This window comes from Salvia miltiorrhiza, chromosome 3 (assembly GCF_028751815.1).
Source record: "Salvia miltiorrhiza cultivar Shanhuang (shh) chromosome 3, IMPLAD_Smil_shh, whole genome shotgun sequence".
In the NCBI taxonomy this organism is placed as follows: domain Eukaryota; kingdom Viridiplantae; phylum Streptophyta; class Magnoliopsida; order Lamiales; family Lamiaceae; genus Salvia; species Salvia miltiorrhiza.
In genome coordinates, this window is record NC_080389.1 from 48,711,147 (window position 1) to 48,725,289 (window position 14,143).

A 14,143-nucleotide genomic window follows, 5' to 3' on the forward strand; every position below is an offset into this window, starting at 1 on the left:
GTCGTTTCTTGGGAAGACAGCCCACCAGAAACGTGCCTCATCAGTAAAAGCAGCTCAGAGCTCAATTGGCTATGGCACAAGAGACTCAACCATCTCAACTTCAAGACGATCAACAAACTTGCTAAACATCAACTGGTAGAAGGACTCCCTTCTATTGTATTCCAGAAGAAGCAAGAATGTGAAGCATGCCTCAGAGGAAAGCAGACGCGGACATCATTCAAGTCAAAGACAGGATACTCCTCTGAAAGGATTCTGCATCTACTTCACATGGATCTGTTTGGCCCGATCACTCCAAGAAGCTACAACGGTAGGAAGTACACCTTGGTAGTTGTGGATGATTATTCACGATATACCTGGGTTATCTTTCTTTTCAAAAAGAAAGAGACACTGGAGGAACTGCCAAAGCTGTTGAAGAGACTGAGCGTTGAAAAGGAAGTCAACATCATCAGCATCAGATCAGATCGTGGGACTGAGTTCCTCAATACTGTCATTCGTGAGTATTGTGATGAACAAGGAATCAGTCATCAAACTTCTGCAGCAAGAACTCCACAGCAGAATGGAGTTGCAGAGAGAAGAAACCGGTCTCTAAAGGAAGCAGCAAGGACGATGCTAGCCGAGTCAAAACTCCCCTTGAAGTTTTAGGCCGAAGCAGTCAACAACGCATGCTACACGCAGAATCGCTCCTTCCTCACTCAGAGACATGGAAGAACTCCTTACGAGTTATGGAAGAACAGAAAGCCATCGATTGCCCATTTTCATGCTTTCGGTTCTAAGTGTTTCATACACAACAACGATAAGAAGAGGTTGAACACCTTCGATTGCAAGGCTGATCCAGGAGTCTTCCTTGGATACTCCGGAACAGAACGTTCAAGCAAAGCCTATCGAGTGTTCAATACTCAAACTCTATGTGTAGAAGAAACACCTCATGTGATCTTTGATGAGTCCACAGATGGTTTCAGGGAACAAGATGCTGAAAAGAATGTTCAGATCACTGAAGGTTCCAAAGCTGAAATCCATACTGACGAGCCCTCTACTGTCTTGGTATGGGGACCTGGCAAGGATGAAGATACTGAGATGCTTCAGTATCAGAAGATCAACCAACGGTCTGAAGTTCAAACTGGAGCCAATACAGATGACAATAGTCAAGGGGGAACTCCAGTTGCTGAAGTTCAAGATGAACGCGCAGAAGCCGCCCCAGCTCAACTCTCCCCTGCTCCAGAAAGTGCTCAACATCCAAGAGCTATTCTAACTGAAGAAGCTCCACCATCTCCTGAAGAAATCAAGAAATATCGAAGATGGTTTGAACTCCACTCTAAGGAGAACATCATTGGAGAACCATCAGATGGCGTCAAGACTCGGAGATCTATGTGCAACCTCGTCTTCGACATCAACCAGAACTGCATCAACGAAGATAAGAATTTCAGCTGTTTCTTATCAACTACAGAGCCGAAGGATATTGAAGAAGCTCTGAAGTCCACAGAATGGGTCATCGCAATGCTAGAAGAACTCAATGAATTCAACCGGAATTCTGTTTGGGAGCTTGTGGATCGACCAGACGATGCAAAGGTGATTGGCTTGAAATAGATTTTCAAGAACAAGAAAGACGAAGAAGGAAACGTTGTGAGAAACAAAGCAAGGCTTGTGGCTAAAGGATACAGTCAAGAAGAAGGAATCGACTACGACGAGACATTTGCCCCAGTTGCCAGATTGGAAGCAGTCAGACTCTTCTTAGCTTTTGCAGCTCACAAAGGTTTCAAGGTACACCAAATGGATGTCAAGTGTGCATTTCTCAATGGAGTGCTCACAGATGAAGTCTATGTAGAACAACCTCCAGGATTTGAGGCTGCTGGACCAGAAAAGGTGTACAAGCTGAAGAAAGCGCTCTATGGGTTGAAGCAAGCACCAAGAGCGTGGTATGATACTCTCTCGGAGTATCTGATTGAACAAGGCTTCAAAAAGGGATCTGTGGACAGAACGTTGTTCACTCTCAAAGAAGGAGAAGATCTCTTGCTTGTTCAAATTTATGTCGATGACATAATCTTCGGATCCAAATCCGAACACATGTGCAATAAGTTTGCTGACATCATGAAGAACAAATTCCAAATGTCCATGATGGGAGAAATGAATTTCTTTCTCGGATTGCAAGTCAAGCAGACCAAAGAAGGAATACTGATCAGCCAGTCCAAGTATGCGAAGGAGCTGATAGCTAAGTTCGGTATTCAGCACATGAAGTCAGTCAAGATCCCAATGAACACAAACTGGAAAGTTGATCCAGGTTCAGAAGGAAGCTCTGTCTCTTCGAAGAAGTACAGAGAAATCATTGGATCTTTGCTGTATTTGACTGCGAGCAGACCAGATATCGCATTTGCAAGTCGGGGTTTGTGCAAGATATCAATCAGATCCTAAGGAAGCTCATTTAGATGCAGCTAAGCGGATTCTGAGATATCTCAAGGGCACACCCAATTTAGGATTGTGGTACCCAGCAGAGGACGACATCAAGCTCACCGGATTTTCAGACTCCGACTTCGGTGGATGCAAGCTTGATCGCAAATCAACCTCCGGAACATGTCAATTCCTAGGCAACAAGCTCATCTCTTGGTTTTCTAAGAAACAGACTTCAGTCGCCACCTCTACAACTGAAGCTGAATATGTTGCTGCCGGAAGCTGCTGCTCACAAATCCTGTGGTTAGTCCATCAACTAAAGGACTATGGGATCGAGGAAAAGGAAGTTCCTATCTATTGCGACAGCTCCAGTGCTATTGCAATCTCCCAGAATCCAGTTCATCACACCAGAGTCAAACATATTGAGATTCGACATCACTTCATTCGTGATCATGTCGAAAAGAAGAATGTCTCTGTGGAATGGATTCCCACTGCTATTCAGAGAGCGGACCTGCTGACCAAGGCTCTTCCAGAAGAGAGGTTCAACGATCTTTGTGCAAAGATTGGCCTCATCAACCCTGAAGAGTGATGCTGTGTTTGAAGATCTTCTCGAACAGTCATGCTGACTGGTGGTCAACCAACTGCAGCTTCTACGTTCGTCGACGTAAAAAGCAATGAAGTCCGAGTGCTCATCTGAAGAGGAAGTCATCCTGATGAATCATCCAGGATCACGTGGTATCAACTGACTACTATGTTCAGTTGATCAGTAAGTATTTTAAGATGCTTAACTTTTCAAAATCAGTTATTTCAGTTTAGAGCTTTAAGTCTTTAGTTCAAAATCTTTTCTCTAACTGATCAGTTTCTTTCAAAAACTTTAACTGATTATTGGAATTGTTGGAATTGGAATATCCGAATTAGGACAAGATTTTTATAAAGTGAAAATCTGTTTTGATTGAACTTGTCCTGATCTTTTTGCCAAAAATCCTTCCAACCTTTTTGCCTCTGCAATAAAATTTCTTGAAACGCTCATTGACATGACATATGTAATGATGCCTTTTGAAGTCCCTCGCAGTGACGGCGGACGCGAAATTTTTCTTCAATTGCATTTAAGGCACAGTTTTCGAAAAACCTTTTCATCTTCTACATGGTTCACATCTTGTCTATTTATACCATGTTGTCTTCATAGTGTTTCTGCATCAACTAACAACTCTCCACAGCTTTCACTGTGAGAAAAAGTTTCAATTGTTTCCAAAGTTGCAGATAAAAATTGTTCCGACTAAAGGAGAAATCTATGACTGCAAAGTCATGGAGTGGAAGAATGACGCTCATAGTCTTGGTCTTCACCGGACCCTTCCACTGGATCACAACGTCTCTCCGGCGTCAAAGTTTGCTCTACCCTCACTTGTATCCAGCGAAGCGAGCGTCTTCCATTCTCATGCCTGGCGCCAAGAAGCTTCACCGCTTCTGGAGGAGATATACCGTATCGCATATCTCGTGCTCCTCCCTGGCTTGCAACAAACAACGAGATCACTCTTGTTGTTGGCCGGCATCTTCAGCCGCACCGGGTCTATTCTTCACAGACCCTGGGACGGCGAATCGACGGTGTTAGTCTTCTCAGCTGCCACCGCTTCGATTCTTCCTTCTCACACCCTTCACTCTTCTCTCTTTCTTTCTAATTCACCAACCTGATCCTTCTCCTCATAAGGCAGCCCTCTCCTTCTTCCAAGGCAGCCTTCTTCTATCTTCCGCCTTCTACGTTTTCTTGTCCTCCTCCACTTCTCCGTCTCCCTCATCTCCTCACCCCATCACTGACGTCCTCCTCTTCTGTTTATCCGGACTCACTCTGTTCTCAAATCTTCTCACGAGGTTCTGAGACTAGGAGTTGGGTACCGTCTGATCATAGCCTCCATCGTCATCTCTCTTTTTGATGTTGCCAAAAAGGGGGAAAGTTGGGAAAGTCAGAAGTCAAAGAGAAACCTTTTTTTGAGGTTGCTCATGTCCTCTAACTCTTGACTGATGATGGAACAGCAAAGGATCACCAGAAGTTAGAAGGATGACGTTTCAGAAAAGACCTCAATTCAACGGAAAACAAGTGAGAGTGGAACAAGCTTAGGAACATTGAAGACACGAAGACAGAAGATGAAGATCAAGAAGTTCAAGGCGCAGACAAGCAGACTGCTGGAGTCCATGGTTTATCCATGATGTTTTTGTTTTACTTTTTACTCCAATGTAAGTCTTGCTCTGTACCTAGACTGATGGCTTATCAGTCCGTTTAATGAAATGAACTTCTTATTGATCTCACCCTGAAGACAATGACTCTTTGTCCAGGCTCTGATTTATGGTTTTGTTTCTGTCTTCTTACTGTTCTGTGTTTAGAACTGTTTTCGTTCTTGCTCTGAGTACAAGTTATTTAGGTTCTGTTGTTAAGGGGGAACAACTTTCACCCCTTGTCTAGAACTTGTACTGTGAGCTCAGTCTTTTTGCTGTCTAGAACTGCTGTGTGGTTTTGGCATCATCAAAAAGGGGGAAATTGTTGGGAACCTTGTGGAATATCCTAACCCTTGTTTTGATGATACCAAAATTCATAGGACTTAAATGTAATAGACTAGAATCGTTTTTGAACTCAAGTGTTAGAGTTCGTTTCTAGTTTAGTTGCGGTGTCAAAGACTGAAGACTGAAGACTGAAGAACGAAGACTGAAGACTGAAGACTGAAGACTGCAGTTACCAACTGAAGTATCAGTTGAAGAATCAGTTGAAGACTGATTATTTAATGCGCGCCATGGACTGATACTAAAGTCAAGTATCAGTTGAACATTCCTCCTAGGACTGATCTTCCAACGTTCAGAGGAAGCCACGTACGCTCAAGTACAGCCGCATTAAATGCAGAGATATCTCAATATCTTATCTCTGCAGAGGTCATTCCTATCTGGTGGTTACTTTTCAGAGATGTCACATCTCCTGTCCATCAAAGAGAGCTGTTTCCACACAGATAAGGAACCTCGAAGATTGAAGCCTCAGCCCAAATTCGAATTGCTCTCCAACGGAAGAAATCTTGAGGACGATTTACGCCAACGGATCTATTCAAGAGTTCTCCTACAAATAGCGCTCGAGGATCACTTCAATCTTCACCGATTCAACGACATAAGCTGAAGCTCTGCCGAAATAGCTACTCAGCCTAAAGCTTAAACCGCCCAAAGCTTGAATCGAAGAAGAGAATTCCAAAGCCAAAATCAGTCACTGCTGATTACATACATTCTCTTAGACCCTAGGCATATATTCTGTGTACCCAGAAGCCAAAGGTCAAACTTGCTTCAAAGAACTTGTTCTTTGTAAGTATAGTTGGCACTCGTTTAAACCTCTCCCCCATAAGAGTGTTTGAGTGACTCGGAGTTTCAGAAGGTGTTCTGAACACTGATAGGGAAGTCTGAGCACGAGGTGTGCTTAGCAAGGAAATCCTGCGCGAGCTGTGTAGGTGCTGAAATCCTGCGCGAGGTGTGTAGGTAGGGAAACCCTACGCGAGGTGTGTAGGTGTTGAAGAGAGAGCTATCTTCAGTTCACGGTTTGCAGTGCACCCGGGAAGCACTTGCGGAGTGGATTGTTGGTCTGATCAACCAGCCGTGGATGTAGGAAAGAGTTTTTCCGAACCACGTAAAAGTCTCTGTGTTATTTACAGCTTTCAGTTTTATATTCATAACTGTGTTATTTCAATTGATAAAACTGAATGCTGACTAACTGAAAAGAGAAACCTTAATCCAACTATCTGCTCCACCGAGGCTATTCAAAACTAAGTTTAATTTCCGCTGCGTATGATATCAATCTGACTCACTATCCTCTGATAGTAAGGAAAAGAGATATCATCTTCATCTCTGCAAACACGAGTGAAGCCCTTACGTGGATCAGTTAAGTCATCAGTTAAGTTCCAGTGACTTAACTGATAACTCTTTACTGAAGAGCTTTCAGTATCAGTCGTCAACCCTGTTGGTCAACACTTATTTCGGTTAAACAGGTGTCTTGTTTGCGTGTAAAGTTTCGTTTCTATCTCTGACTGAGATCCCTCTGATTGAGGTTTGTAGATAGTCATAAAAATAGCCTATAGGTGTATTCCCCCCCCCCCATACACCTATTCGAGACCCCCCGGACCCAACAATGTTATATATTAAAAATATATAAAAATATTTATCGTGCACGGGTGCAAATATTAATTATAATAAAACAACAAATAATCACAAGAGATTAAACGCATAAATATACTACTCCCTCCGTCCCAACTAACTTGATCAATATTTTATTTTCACGCTTTTACGATTAACTTGATCACTTTTTTTATATGGCACATTTTTTTCCCCTATTCACATTTTCACTTTTTCACCTATCACACTTAACAGACTAAATATTAATTAACTTTTTAAAATTTGGCTGCGTTTATTTTGATGGATAAATTTATCCATGGAAAATGATGGATAACAAAAATTTATGCCTTCAAATATCTTTTTTTTTTTCTAACATTTGACATAAAAACATTTTTCCTTCCTAATTTTCACTTCAAAAATAGATAATATTATCCACTCAATAAATTTATCCATCAAAATAAATGCAATCTTCGTGTTAAAAAGAAAATGGTCAAGTTACTGAGAGAGAGGGAGCATATCCCTATTGGATACATCTTTCTTTTACAAATATAACATTCAAATGCATATTTATTCTCTGCAGATATTTCAAAGTGGAATATGTTCCGAAAAACGTTCTCCCAAAGTAGGCGGGTGTAGTATAAAATATCGATAAACTATTTAATGATTGGAAATATATCATGCTTAATAGTACTCCCACTAGTGTTTTTCTCGGTTGTCAAGTGTAGGTGGAAATACTACAATTTTATCATCTGCTATAACATCGTCTAGATAGAATTTATATTGATATAATATATAAAAGAGTAGTTTTTCTATATATATATATATATATGGACGCGCTCCAGTGAGACCCCCTATTTTTTGTGTAACATGAGTACAATGAATAAGACATATAATATTAATGAACAAAACGCATATCTAATGAACAAGATGTATATACTGATGAAAAATAAAATTTAAAAAATTCGTAATGAACAAGACATATATACTGATGAACAGGGTCATATATACTGATGAACAATGCAGTATATACTGATGAATAACAAAATTTAAAATATTCTGCTCCCTCTAGGATTCGAACCCTGCGAAAAAAAATCACTCTCCAGATACAATATCAGCCATAGGATTGATAAAATAAACGCACCAGATCGTACCCTAGATCTCACTAAAATTAGGGGGTCTCATTGGAGCGGCCCCCTATATATATTTCTCTCTATTTTCACCAATTTTTTTTATTTCTTATATTTTTATTTTAATTATTTTCTAAACATTATCAAATTTGATTCATGAACAAAATAATCAATATGTATCTTAAATTTAATATAGTATAAAAATCATCAAAAATGAATTTAAAATGAATAAGTTATGAAAATTTTAAAATATTTTATTTTTTGTCTCTTCATTAAAAATTTACAATTTTTTATTTATGTTTATGTATGAAAATATTTATTATGATGAATAATTTATATAATAACCCCCCCCCCCCCCATATGTTTATTATATAATTTATATAATAACATGCATAATGTAAATTTTCATTATCGAATAATTTTTAAATTTATTTAATAATTATAATTAGCATTACACTTTGTATAACTTGAAATTTTATATTTTTAAATTCAGATTTTATTGAGTAATTGATGTGAATTATTATATTTTATTTTTAAAACATATGTTGTATTTGTTTATATTTTGATTTTTTATTTATTTTTATTTATTTATTTAAATTTATCGTTTAATTTCGATGTTCATCGTACATTGCACGAATGGGCGTATACTAGTCATGATTAATAATAGGTAAAGTGACGAATTTTGGGTATATTTTAAATTTAATTTCTAACAAAAAATTCTATCTATAAAATTACAAATTTTGGACATATTTTATTTTAATTTCTAACAAAAATTTCGTGTATAAATATTTAGAATTTTAATTGTTTCTAATTTTAACTATGGAAACAGTATTCAATCAAATACGTAGATTTAATTAGGATACATTCTGTATGATTGTAATTATGATAAATTTAATTTAGCCATCTTTTTAAGTATGAAACGCCGTGATTTAGCATTTATTAGCCATATCAGCTATTCATAACCCGCATAAGTTCTTTAATTTAAATTTAGCCAAACACCCGCTTACTCTATAGTTCATTTTCGCAGTTATATATCTTTGTCGATTACATTAAATATGATGAGAATTACATTCAAAATATTAAAAATTTACTACAAAAAACTTACTAAAATCGCCATTTGAATCGTGTAACCAGCCAATTAAATCCTTAACCGTAACCGACGGTTACGGGCCTGGCCCAAAACCATCTACCATTATTCACGCTTCAGCTTCAGGGGTAACCGTAACCACCCATTCAGGGCTCAACTCTAGCTAGTTGCAATCCTCAACTCCTCATCAATCATCATATTCATACATATTACATATGAAGAGTAAATAATGGATAATTGTATTTGTAGCCGTAGCTCACAATAATCTAACTAATTCTGTTCTATCATACGACCATCGTATATACATTGGTGGAAATAGCTATGCAGCTTGTAATCACTGCAAGACTTACCATTATCGTCGCTATAATCTTGTCCCGTGCTGTAGAAATTCCATGAATATCTCTGCAAAATGAGCAGCATGCATTAATTCTTGCTAAATTACGAAATTTGCTAACAACCAATTGTGGAAAAAAATGGATACCTCAACGCAACGGCACCTGGGAAGATGAAGGCGAGGCAGACGGCGGAAGTGGAGCCCATGAACTGGAACAAGTACCAAATACTGGGAATGGCGATTGACAAAATGTATGACAAAGCAAGCAAAGCAAGAGTGAGGGCAAGAAATCTGTTGTTGTCCGCAGCCAGGTGAGGCTTCTTGGAGAAGAGGACCTCGTCGATGTTGGACCTCAATGAGAAGTTCAAGAGAGGGAAGACGAGCATCAGATGCAGCGCGTAGCTTAAACGGACCATGTCGTTCAGCAACGAACCCAAGCCCGAGCTCGCGCTCTCGTCGAAGTTCACCAGTATGTCGTCCATGGTCCCCTCCCCGAAAAGGAGGTACCCGAATATTCCGATGGCAAAGTAAATAGCAGCGCAGAGTATAAGGGCAATTCTCACGGCGCTCATCATGTCAGATGCCTTGCCTAGCTCCACTCCAATTGCATGAACTGATAAAATCAAACCCAAACTCGAATTTGTAATTTTGCTATTTCCGAGAATTAAGCAGTGTGTATGTTAGTTTCTGACCATTGAAGTGGAAGGTGAAGGCAGTGACGATGACAGGGACGGCGGTGAAGAGGTTGAAGAAGGAAGCTCCGCCGTCCAAGTCGGGAAGGAATTTTGGAGTCTTTGTTTCACCTTGGATGAGAGCAGCGACGGCCATCGCTGTGCATATACCCACAAACACAACTGCTAGGAGCACTGATATTGCTGAACTCAGCCATAGTGATTCTGCAAACTCAAATCATAAATACATGATTGTGATTGCTTAAATTAGACTAATAAGAGGCGTTTATTTTTGAAGGATTAGCCTTCATAGATAAAAATAATAAGGCTAATCCCTTTTTATTTTGATGAATTGAAACTTTGGGATATTCCAAGGTCCTTGATTATTATTTCTATCATGTAAACTAATTTTGCTTGATTTTCATTCATTTTACTTTGCATGATCGAGTATTTTTATCCTCAAAAATAGAATATCTCTAATCCCACTCTTTTAGTGGGATAAGAATCAAACAAAAGGTAGATTAAATGATAGAAATGATCAAGAGCCTTGAGATATCCCAAAGTTTCAATCCATCAAAATAAACAAGAAATTAACCTTACTATTTTTATCAATCAAGGTGAATCATTCAAAGTAAACGCTCGTAAGAGTTAGCGGATTGAAATATGAAGTGTCATAGTTTGCTCTATATATATATATAAATGGATTAAGCTAGAATGATCGATGCTAGAAATCAAATAAGTAGAAATGCCTTGTGTGCATGCGTACCTACACGACGATACAAGAGAAGTGGAAGCATGACAAAAACGGTTATGAAGAGGAGGGCGACGGCGCGTGTGTTCCACCAGTGGACCCCGCACCATTCTTGCAGAACACCCAAGTGATCCGCCCCTGTCCCCGACAGCACATCCCCTGTCACACACCACCAAATCGTTTAATCAAATCAAATCATTTCATAACAAATTATTTCAAGTTTTTGATAGCTGCACTCGCATCACAGATGTAATAAACAAGACATACACATGATATCATAGGATGAAACAACTTTCTATTCACATGAGTTATGATGTTATTCCAAGACATTATAGTACCAACTCTCAGTAATATCTGCAGCTTCCCTGCTTCTTCTTCTTTTCTATCAACTAAGGTGGCATTTACTTTGAGTGATAGGATTGATTGATATAATAATTCAAGGCTAATCTACCATTTATTTTGATGGATTGATAAATTTTAAATTTATCCTTCAAATACTTAATCTTATGTTTTATCAATCTATTTATTACTCAAACTAAACCCTCCCTAAGGAAGAGATTAAGTATTTATGATCATGGACTACTACACAAGGACCAAACAAATCCATATTAAAATTGGATTTATTACGAAGGGAGAGGGCTATCTAACTTACAAACAGTTGGATCTTTACCAAGTCAATGAGGAACAAACAGTGCCCCTATGATTTCGTTTGAGATAAAATCGGATTCCTTTGTCACAGAGTAGTAGATGAAACACAATATATGTTGATCAATTTTACTTAACATTTCAAGTTATCACCGAATTCAAAATAGGAATTAATTAAGTATCATCAAACAAAAAATAACAAACTTGAAACATTGATAAGCTCAACCGCATCCAAAAATACTGGAGCTGCTTCTCAGCCACCAGAAAACCTACCGAATTACAAATCAACTAACTTTTGCAAACAATAGAGCAATTAGTATTTGACATCATATATACTTGAAAAACACATTTCTTATAGCTAGCACAAAATTCCACAGCTAACAACTGGGAGAAACACACACATAGAGTGAGAAATTGCTAACCAATGATTATGAGGTACATTATGAGGCAACCGAGATTGGTGATCATGACGCAAATCTGCACAGCGACGGCGCCCCACCGGCCGAAAGACTCCTTCATTAGTCCGGCGTAGGTCCGCGCCTCGCCGGAGTATGTAAACCTGAGCATGAACTCCACAGATATTTCCACCAATACACCTATCAAAACGATCATCAAGAAGGCTGGAATAACTCCGAGGACTTTGAGAGTGGCTGGAATGGACATGATCCCGGCGCCGATTATGCTCGTCGCCACGTTGAAGACGGCCCCCGGCAGCGATGGCCGCTTCTTCGAGCTGTCGTCGTGGTGGTTAGGGAGGAGAGGGGCCTCTGCTCCGCCGGCCTCAATCGTCGGAGCCATGATGCAGGATTTTTCTGCTTACTTTTTTCGTTAATTTTGTGGATGAGTTGGAAAGTGGTCCTCCTTCCTTGTCCGTTTAATTATAAGTAACTCTACTCTAGATTTGTCTATTGGTAGTATTAGTATAATACTATTAATATGCACCAATTTTTTATTTATTTATTTATTTATTATTATTATTATTATTATTATTATTATTATTATTATTTTGTCTTTTTTTAGTTGATGCATCAAAAGTTTTAGGATATGAAGTTCTTGCACGACACTTCATTCACCTAAAATAAATGGGCAAATTTTAATATTTTCAAAATAATTCAAAATATTGAAAATACTAAAATTTGCGCATTCATTTTCTTCAATTTTTAGTTATTCTAGCAATTGTTTATAATTACTTTTATATTTTTAGTTATTATTAGGATTACTTATCTTATTATTAGGTTTTTTTATTTTTCACTTTAATTATTAGTAGTTAATAAATGATAATTACGATTATTATATAAAATTAGCTTCTATTTCTCTAATAAATTATTATTAAAAAAGCAATGTGAGATATGAATTGTACATCTAAATTGCCCAAACGAGAACAAATTTTAATGGTGCAAGAAACAAAGGATCTAAGACAATGTTATAACTTTGAAAGATTTTCCCCAGCAACTTCCGTGTGACAAAAAAAATCATGCATTTCCCAAGATATCAAAGATAAAATAAACAAAATAAGTTGACTTCAACATTAAGCAAAAAATTGTATTTAGTCATTCGACAAAATAGTTAATTAGGCATACTTGGACCTCGAATTAATAAATTAAAAAGATCAATAATGTAGATAGCTATAATTATTTAATAAATGTTCTTTTTCCGATAAAAAAAAATAATGTAGATAGCTATATGCGGAAATGACCAGATTGCCACTATGTATAATGGTATGTAGTAAGTGGAGGTAGGGAAGGCTAGTATGGAGATTTAGTTGGTGAGTGGGCAATTATTGTTTTCGAAGACGACAGGTTGGGAGATTTATGATAATATGATGAAATCATGAAAGAGATATGTGGGATCTGGAAACAGTGTTGTGTTCAACAATAGGATGAATATAGACGCAAATGCAGGCAAAAACGTGAATAATGTGATTTCACTCTTTCATTCAGACAGCTACCATTCGATGATTGGATACCTATGTTATAGCAGCCATTTGCCTAGTTTGTTAGGTTGCTAATCTTAATTATTTACTTCATTAATCGTGTTAAAATTTTAGTCCGACACTACACGTGACCAAGTCCTCCATTGGTCGATTCAAATTTTAGTTCAACTCTACAAGTATACGGACTAGGGATGGCAACGGGCCAGATCTGAACCGGATTTCATCAATATCAGATCTAAATTCATTTTTATCTATTAGATCTAGATTCGGATTCAGATCCGCGGATCTGAAAATTTTGGATCCAGATCCAGATCCGTCAGATCCACGGGTCTGCGGGTCCAGATCCATGGATCTACTGTTTTTAAATTAAATTTAAAAAAAAATCACAAAATCAAAAACATCTAATTTCCATCATAAAAAATATTGCACAAAATACATTCATGCAATACAAAGTCTTAACATAGAAAATCAAGTCATCAAAACATCAAAATAATTCTAATTTGTCTATTATTTTTAATTTTAATATATCTAATATTATTAATAAAATAAATATAATAAATAAATAATATATATTAAATAAAACGGATCCACCGGTCGGATCTAGGTCGGATCCGGATCTCAATTTTCAAGATCCAGATCCAGATCTGTTTTAAAAAATGAGATCCAGATCCACGGATCCAAAAATTTGAGATCCAGATCCGTAAAAATATATATGGATCCAAGGATCTGGACGGGGTCCAGGATCAATTGCCATCCCTAATACGGACCATGTCCTCCATTGGTAGGTTTTACTTGCAAATATATACTACTCTCTCCGTCCATGATATAGTTTTCATTTTGTGGACGATTTGAATTTTAAGAAAATTATGAATAGTACTCCCTCCGTCTTAATAAAAATTGTCAACTTTCCATCTCGGTTTGTCCCATTAAAAGTAGCAACTTTCTCAAAATAGAAATATTTACTCCCTTAAGCCCAATTAATTAATTTAATTAAAATTTCTAATTAAACCTAACCTCCCTAAATAAACACACAAACACACCCTTGACATCCCTGATTAAAGGTGGTCACCCCTAAGCAGCAC

At 37.8% G+C, this 14,143-nt stretch overlaps 1 protein-coding gene across 1 annotated transcript; it reads right to left on the reverse strand.

The window, feature by feature from the left end:
- Positions 1 to 8,891: 8,891 nt before the first annotated feature.
- On the reverse strand, positions 8,892 to 12,047 carry LOC131016294 (amino acid transporter AVT6C). Its single transcript, XM_057944956.1, has 5 exons — positions 11,551 to 12,047; positions 10,499 to 10,642; positions 9,754 to 9,957; positions 9,209 to 9,674; positions 8,892 to 9,129 (listed from the first exon to the last, which is right to left on the reverse strand). The coding sequence occupies exons 1-5, from the start codon at positions 11,924 to 11,926 to the stop codon at positions 9,012 to 9,014; spliced, it is 1,308 nt and encodes a 435-aa protein (XP_057800939.1). The 5' UTR covers positions 11,927 to 12,047; the 3' UTR covers positions 8,892 to 9,011.
- Between the last annotated feature and the right edge of the window lie 2,096 nt (positions 12,048 to 14,143).